Consider the following 7,530-nt stretch of genomic DNA (forward strand, 5'->3'; position numbering starts at 1 on the left):
CCTCGTGATCCGCCCACCTTGGCCTCCCAAAGTGCTGGGATTACAGGCGTGACCCGCCACACCCAGCCTGAGATCTACTCATTTCTGTAGTATTAAAAAGTCTGGGCAGGGACTGGTGGCTCACGCCTGTAATGCCAGCAGTTGGGAGGCCAAGGCGTGTGGATCACTTCAGGTCAGGAGTTTGAGACCAACCTGTCAAACATGCTGAAACCCTGTCTCTACTAAAAATACAAAAATTAGCTGGGAATGGTGGCTCACGCCTATAATCCCAGCTACTTGGAAGGCTGAGGCACGAGAATCACTTGAACCCGGGAGGCGGAGGTTGCAGTGAGCCAAGAGAATGCCACTGCACTCCAGCTTGGGTGACAGAGTGAGACTTTATCTCAAAAAAAAAGTTGGTCATAAGCTTGCCTTAGGTATTCACTTCATTCCCAACCATTCGCATCTCATACGTTTTGCACTAGCAGAACTGAACTGCTCATAAACCCTGCAGCGTTCACTCAAGCATCTTACTTTTGCACTCGCTGCTCCTTCTGCCAAACACATAATCTTCTGCCCACATCATCCTTCTGCCTCTTTACCTAGAAAAGTTCTACTCATTCTGCATGTTTAACTTAAATCTTACCCACTTTTTTACAGCTTTCATTCCTCATCACATAAAGTGTCTGGCACATAGTTAACATAGTAAATGATCACTATACGCTTCCAGAGGGCATCTAGCACACAGTAGTAGGCATTGAATAAATACTTCAGCAAATAATTAAAATGACAATGATAATAACAAGCTCCTGGGTTTTGTTTGCTTGCTTGTTTGTTTCTTTTTTGAGACAGGGTCTCACTCTGTTACCCAGACAGGAGTACAGTGGCATGATCATAGCTCACTGCAGCCTCAAACACACAGGCTCAAGCAATCCTCCCACCTCAGCCTCCCAGGTAGCTGGAAGTACAGGCACCTGCCACCATGCCCTGCTAATATTTTAGTATTTTTTTAAAAATTTAGTAGAGATGAGGTCTTGTCATGTTGCCCGGGCTGATCTCGAACTCCTGGGCTCAAGTGATCTTCCCATCTTAGCCTCCCAAAGTGCTGAGATTACAGGCATGTGCCATTGTGGCTGGCCCCAACGGTATGTTTAAATATTTGTATTCTGTAACATTAGAAAAAAATGCTTAGTATCTAAAAGACATTTGATAATTATTTAAGTGGACAAGTGAATAAATGATTGCCTTGAAAATTCTGTTAAAAAAGCACAGAAATTAAATAGAGAAAGCTCTATTATATTATGAGCACCTCAGGGACCAAAACTATATCTATTTCAAGTTTGTCTCCCATGACTTGCAAAACCTAACTTAGAGAAGTTCTTTGATTAATATGTACTAAATTAAAGGTGTCCTCTAACAGTTCAGATTGTCCAATGCATTACGCATCACATCTCGGTAGCACAGAAGCATTTTTGTTATTGTGAAACATTTTTATACTTTTGTTATAATTTGTTGAGCCTCGAGTTGGGCTATTTGAATACGTATTATCATAATCTTTTGGCTAATGGTAACAATATATCTTGTTCTAACAAAATTACTGTTAACATAACAATTAACCAGCAGGTAGAAGAACACATCTTGTTCTAATGAAGTAAATAGACCTCATTCGATTTCCAATTAGGGGGAAAGTCAATAATAGTGAGACCTTGTTGGTTTGTAAGTATGTAATATGACCTGTTCTTCTCAACAAGGAATTGCTTTTCTGACTTCTGCACTCAGAAGGTATCTTTAAAAAATAATTTCCCATTAGTATTAGTGCACACTGGGTATGTTTTGCAGGTTGGTTTGTTTGTTTGGTTGGTTGGTTTTAAGACAGGGTCTCACTCTGTTATCCAGGTTGTGATCACAATCACAGATCACTGCAGCCTTGACTCCCAGGCTCAAGCAATGTTCCCATCTCCGCCTCCCAAGTAGCTGGGATTACAGGTGTGCACCAAAACACCCAGCTAATTTTTTATTTGTTTTTGTGGTCTCACTATGTCACCCACGCTGGTCTGGAACTTCTGGACGCAAGTGATCCTCCCACCTAGGCCTCCCAACGTGCTGAGACTACAGGTGTGGGCCAGCACACCTGGCCATTTCGCAGTTCTTATTGCCATTTGTTTATGGTGCCAGAAAGGTATTGCTGAGTTTCCAGTTCTGAAACTAATTTCTTTTTTTTAGTGACACAAATCACTATGTAATATAGTTAGCCTTTGAACAACATGCATTTGAACTGCAGGGGTCTGCTTATACGCAGATTTTCTCCCACCTGAGACAACGAAGACCAATCTTCCTCCTCCTCCTTCTCCTTAGCCTGCCCAACTTGAAGACTATGATGAAGAGTTATATAATGATCCACTTGCATTTAATGAACAGTAAGCATATTTTTTCTTCCTTATGATTTTCTTAAGTTTATTTCTCTAGCTTTCTTTATTGTAAGAATACAGCATATTAATACATGTACCATACCAAACATCTTAAATGACTGTTTATGTTATCAATAAGGCTGTTGGTCTACAGTTGGCTTTTAGCAGTTATGTTCTTGGGGGGAGTCAAAAGCGACATAGTGAGACCACATCTCTACAAAAACAAATAAAAAATTCGCTGGGTGTTTTGGTGCACATCTGTAATCCCAGCTACTTGGGAGGCTGAGATGGGAGGATACGCAGATTTTTGACTGCAGAGGGGATCAAGCATCCCTAAATTCCACGTTGTTAAGGGTCAACTGTGATTGATATTTACTAAACATAAGTCATTTATTTTAAAAATTCAATAGAAGTTCTAATTTCATAACAAGTCTAATTCATTATAATGTGACTATAAAGAAAACATACAACTTACCAACTTAAAAATATCTTTTTCTTATATATACAAAAATATCATAGAGGATTTTAGGGACCATTATTAAATACATTTTTTTCAGACTAGCTGGTTTGAAAAAAATAAATGACCTGCAATTAACTTTTTAAATAACTGTGAGATCTAACCTACCAAGAAAGAAATTAACAGAAAAATATACAACAACTTACACACACAGGGATTTTTTTAACCTGCTCTTTCATGATCAAAACTTCCTTATTCTTACTTTTTTATCTATGGTAGGACCACCAAAAATAAGTTACTATCGAAAGTCTTACCTGGATTGTTATTCGGAGGAAGACTTTCAGGTGACTGTTCCATCTTACATTTAGGAATTAGGTGCCGAAGGCTATGGATAAAAATGTAATAAATGAAATTACTATTTTAAAACAAATATATTAAATTTTTAGAGTGTTTCAAACAATATCAGAGTTAATATCAGAACTTTAATTATCCTACATGCTTCCATTTGTGAGTTCTACCAACTTCTCTAAGCTACTAAAGAAGAAAAGAAGATGAATTACTCATGAATTGAAGGCAGTATAGCTCAGTAAATTAACTCACATTAGTTTGGCATAATGGAAAATGTCCTAGCTCTATTACCAGCAGCTATTTGTTCTCTGACAAGTTGCTTCTCTTAGGCTCAACATATTCTTCTAAAAAGCAAGGATTTTACTGCCTTTTTTCACTAGGTTGTTAAAGATTTTTAATGACATCATGTTTTGTAAATGCTCAGAGAAACAGTGAAGCAATGAAATAATTTGTTCTTGAGCTTTATTGCTGAAACTGTTTTGGAATTGCAAATAAAACCCAATGTGTATTTTTTCAGAGGTTCTCATATTCAAACGTTGCGGTTTTCTGAAATTGTTATTAAGTTTTAGTTTTGCTTATTAATTGTTCTGTTCTTTGTGGCTTATAATTTGGGGCATCACAGCTATTTTCCAAATCATAGTTTCTAACTAAATTCACTTGTAAATATATTATTTCATCAAACTAGATAACATCACTGTCCACTATTACTGAGCTCATCAATCACGCCAAGGGCAGAAAGCTAACAGATGTCAAGACCTAGCCTGAACTCCTGTTCCACACAGACTCAAACTCTGAATCAGTAGATCTTTGTTAGAACAATGCTCAATCCCCATCTTCATCTCCAACTGACATGGAAAATAACATTCTACTTTTATTTTTTGGTTTCAGTTCCATGAAAGAGATGCAAGCTGACATTCTCTCATTTCTGAGATACATACTAACAATATATTTGCACACAATATCCCACGTTACTCACCTCCATTCTCACTCCATAGATCACCTTACTGCATATTTTTGTAGTGAAAAATCACAAAGTTAATATTAGGTGACACCCAGTTTGCTTTGACTCATACTGTCTCTTTGGAGCAGTCAGCGAATAGTCAAATGAACTTTCACTAACTGCACAAAATATGAACCACTTCGCAAATCTGTGCATCATCCTTATGCAGGGGTCATGCTAATTTTCTCTGCATTTTATTCCAATTTTAGTATATGTTTGCTGCTGAAGCAAGTGCAAAGCTCTCTTTTTATACATGGATACTCATGAGTCATGGATGAGGCTTAGTTAGCTCTGTTAAATCCAACTAACATACTTGAGACTCAGAATTCTGGTGATGGCTTCCTGCCACAGCTCTGGGAAAGGATAATATGAGACCTTCCATGATCTAAGAAAAGGTATCATACTGGATATAAAGGGGCCTCAGCATACAGATCTGGTAGCAATGACAAAAGGAAACTCATCTCTTTCTGCAACATTATTTGAACTGAACCCCGAGGGCATAAAGGATAACTTAATGTGAAGGTCTCGGCTACATCTAGGCTGAGATTAAAAGCATAACAAATTTTTAAAACAAAATAATTCTTACTTTAATTTTCAAAAATACTTTAAGCCAAAGGAAACTCAGGATTCAAAAGAATAGGTATGGCTCATTTTATTAAATACTTAGATTTATAGAATGCATGTAAATCAGGCATTTCCAATTATTAATATTAGTGTATAAGACTGTTATACATTTTCAAAAGGCACTTAAAGGTTACCTTTCACTATTTTCTACCTTCAGAAATGCTTTTCTTTGAAAGGAGGGAGAAAAAGTTTCCACTGAGATTAAGTCATCACACTCCAATTTTAAATCTCTCAGTTTACTCAGGCTGGACAGCAGGCTGGAGTGCAGTGCCGCAATCTTAGCTCACTGTAACCTCTGCCTACCGGGTTCAAGCGATTCCCCTGTCTCAGCCTCCAGAATAGCTGGGACTACAGGCGCGCACCACCACACCCAGCTAATTTTTGTATTTTTAATAGAGATGGGGTTTCACCATGTTGGCCAGGATGGTCTCCATTGCTTGACCTCATGATCCGCCCACCTTCACCTCCCAAAGTGCTGGGATTACAGGCGTGAGCCACCACGCCCGGCCAACATTTTTATTATTATTATTATTATTATTTTGAGACGATGTCTTACTCTATCACCCAGGCTGGGGTACAGTGGCGCGATGTTGGCTCACTGCAACCTCCGCCTCCTGGGTTCAAGCGATTCTTCTGCCTCAGCCTCCCAAGTAGCTGGGATTACAGATGCATGGCACTATGCCTGGTTAATTTTTGTATCTTTAGTAGAGACGGGGTTTCACCATGTTCATCAGGCTGGTATCGAACTTCTGACCTAGTGATCCGCCTGCCTCGGTCTCCCAAAGTGATGGGATTACAGGCATGAGCCACTGTGCCAACATTAAGTTTTTAAGGATGGAAGGAACCTGAGCGAAAGTAGAACATGTCTGCTATATAATAGGTATTCAGCTTATGTTTCAATAAATTCTCAATAAATTGAGAAAATGGATAAACACATTTGGGAAGGGCAATTTTTTTTGTTTTTTTGTTTTGTTTTGTTTTGTTTGGAGTCTGGCTCTGTCGCCCAGGCTGGAGTGCCGTGGCACGATCTCGGCTCACTGCAAGCTCCGCCTCCCGGGTTCACGCGATTCTTCTGTCTCAGCCTCCCGTGTAGCTGGGACTACAGGCGCCCGCCACCACGCCCGGCTAATTTTTATTCTTTGTATTTTTAGTAGAGACAGGGTTTCACTGTTGTTAGCCAGGATGGTCTCGATCTGCTGACCTCGTGATCCACCCGCCTCAGCCTCCCAAAGTGCTGGGATTACAGGCGTGAGCCACCGTGCCCGGCCGGGAAGTGCAATATTTATGTATGTATGTATGTATGTATTTATTTATTTATTATTTTGAGACGGAGTCTCGCTCTGTTGCCCAGGTTGGAGTGCAGTGGTGCGATCTCAGCTCACTGCAAGCTCCACTGCGGGGAAGTACAAGATTTTTCAAGAAAACTGCTGTAAAGTAAAGCAACACATTTGCAATAGTAATAATCATTTATATGTTCTCCCGTCTCACTAAGAGACCTGGGCCCCTGACCCCTCTGAGGTTTCCCCTCCCGGGTGCCATGGGGCCTGCGGGCACCAGAAAGCCGGGGTCCCCAACAGGACGGCGCGAGTGCCTCCTTCACCTGGCCATTACCTCTCTTTCCTATCCCTCTTGTTCACGCCAGGGTCTCCAGGAGCCAGGACGCGCTCCACCCCAGGGACGTCGCCTGACCGGGCAGCTCTGTGGAGCTCGCAGAGATCTTCCAGGCGGACGTCGTGCTGGGGCTGGTCTAAGGCGCCCTCAACGTGCTCGCTGTCGCTGCCCGCGCTGTCGCTTAACCAGCTGTAGTCTGAGGACCACCGGTCCCCCTGGTAGCTTAAGGACAACTGGTCCTCCTGGCTCCGGACGCTCCCGACGCTAGGGGTCTTCCTCATGGCGGAGACTGTCGGTTTCGGAGACCCCTCAGACCCTCCCCGCTTTTCTCCACCCCTGGAGGTCATCAGTAGAGAGCTACTGCCTTGGCCACAACCTCTCAGCAGGAAAGCTCGCGGTTTCCAATCTGTGAAAGGAGCACCGCCAAGCCAGAAATGCCAAGCCAAGCGATCACTGCCACGCCAAGCCAAGCGACACCGCCAAGCCAAGCGACCACCGCCAAGCCTCGCGGGTAAGGCCAAGCCACGCGGATAAGGCCAAGCCAATCCGTTACACACCAGTGCGCCTGCGCACCTGTGACGTCACTGCAACTGTAGCTCCAGCCTCCCCCAAAAAAACTCCTTGGCCTGCAGGTGGCGCTGCAGCTCCGGCGCCGGCCTGGGCTGGCGGGTGGTCCCTGGGAGGGTTCGGGGTGGCAGCGCCCAGCCTGCCTGTCATGAGTGACGCCTCACAGAGCCGCTGGCGCACCTGCTCCTCCGCTTGCTCTGTTCGGGGGTGCCGGCCAGTTCCCGCCCCTGTGCCGCCATCGCTTGGCCGCTCCTGGCTTGGCCACCGCAGCGAAGTTGCCCCAGGTACCGCGCTGCCAGGATGCAAGCGGAATCGGATGGCTGGGTCAGAGCCGGCTGTCCACCAGGCGGGAAGGGCAGTCCGACGCCACTGCCCGCCTAGCTTCTACTCGGCCTGCGCCTGGAGCCAGGGACCAGCTCTGGGCATTCCGCTGCCTTAGGATGGGGCCGAGCAGCCGCTGCCACCCTGTGCCGCAGCCGCCGCGCACATCTGCCCAGGGGCAGTGCGGCTGGCGACTCGGGCGGGTCGGGGAAGGC

General features: G+C 43.8%; 1 protein-coding gene and 1 non-coding gene across 2 annotated transcripts in view; both read right to left on the minus strand.

Moving 5' to 3' along the window:
* The window catches only part of LOC112610185 (coiled-coil domain-containing protein 144A-like), a 90,088-nt gene extending 83,162 nt beyond the window's left edge, over nucleotides 1-6,926 (minus strand). The window contains exons 1-2 of the mRNA XM_025363509.1: nucleotides 6,428-6,926; nucleotides 3,159-3,229 (exon numbers count right to left, since the gene is read on the minus strand). Coding sequence (XP_025219294.1) covers nucleotides 3,159-3,229; nucleotides 6,428-6,774 — 418 coding nt within the window. The 5' untranslated portion in view covers nucleotides 6,775-6,926. The remainder of the gene's footprint in view (nucleotides 1-3,158; nucleotides 3,230-6,427) is intronic.
* On the minus strand, nucleotides 4,317-4,421 carry LOC112610555. Its single transcript, XR_003116431.1, has one exon. It is a non-coding gene; the product is annotated as a U6 spliceosomal RNA (small nuclear RNA).
* Nucleotides 6,927-7,530: the final 604 nt, after the last annotated feature.

Source organism: Theropithecus gelada, chromosome 16, assembly GCF_003255815.1.
Source record: "Theropithecus gelada isolate Dixy chromosome 16, Tgel_1.0, whole genome shotgun sequence".
NCBI lineage: Eukaryota > Metazoa > Chordata > Mammalia > Primates > Cercopithecidae > Theropithecus > Theropithecus gelada.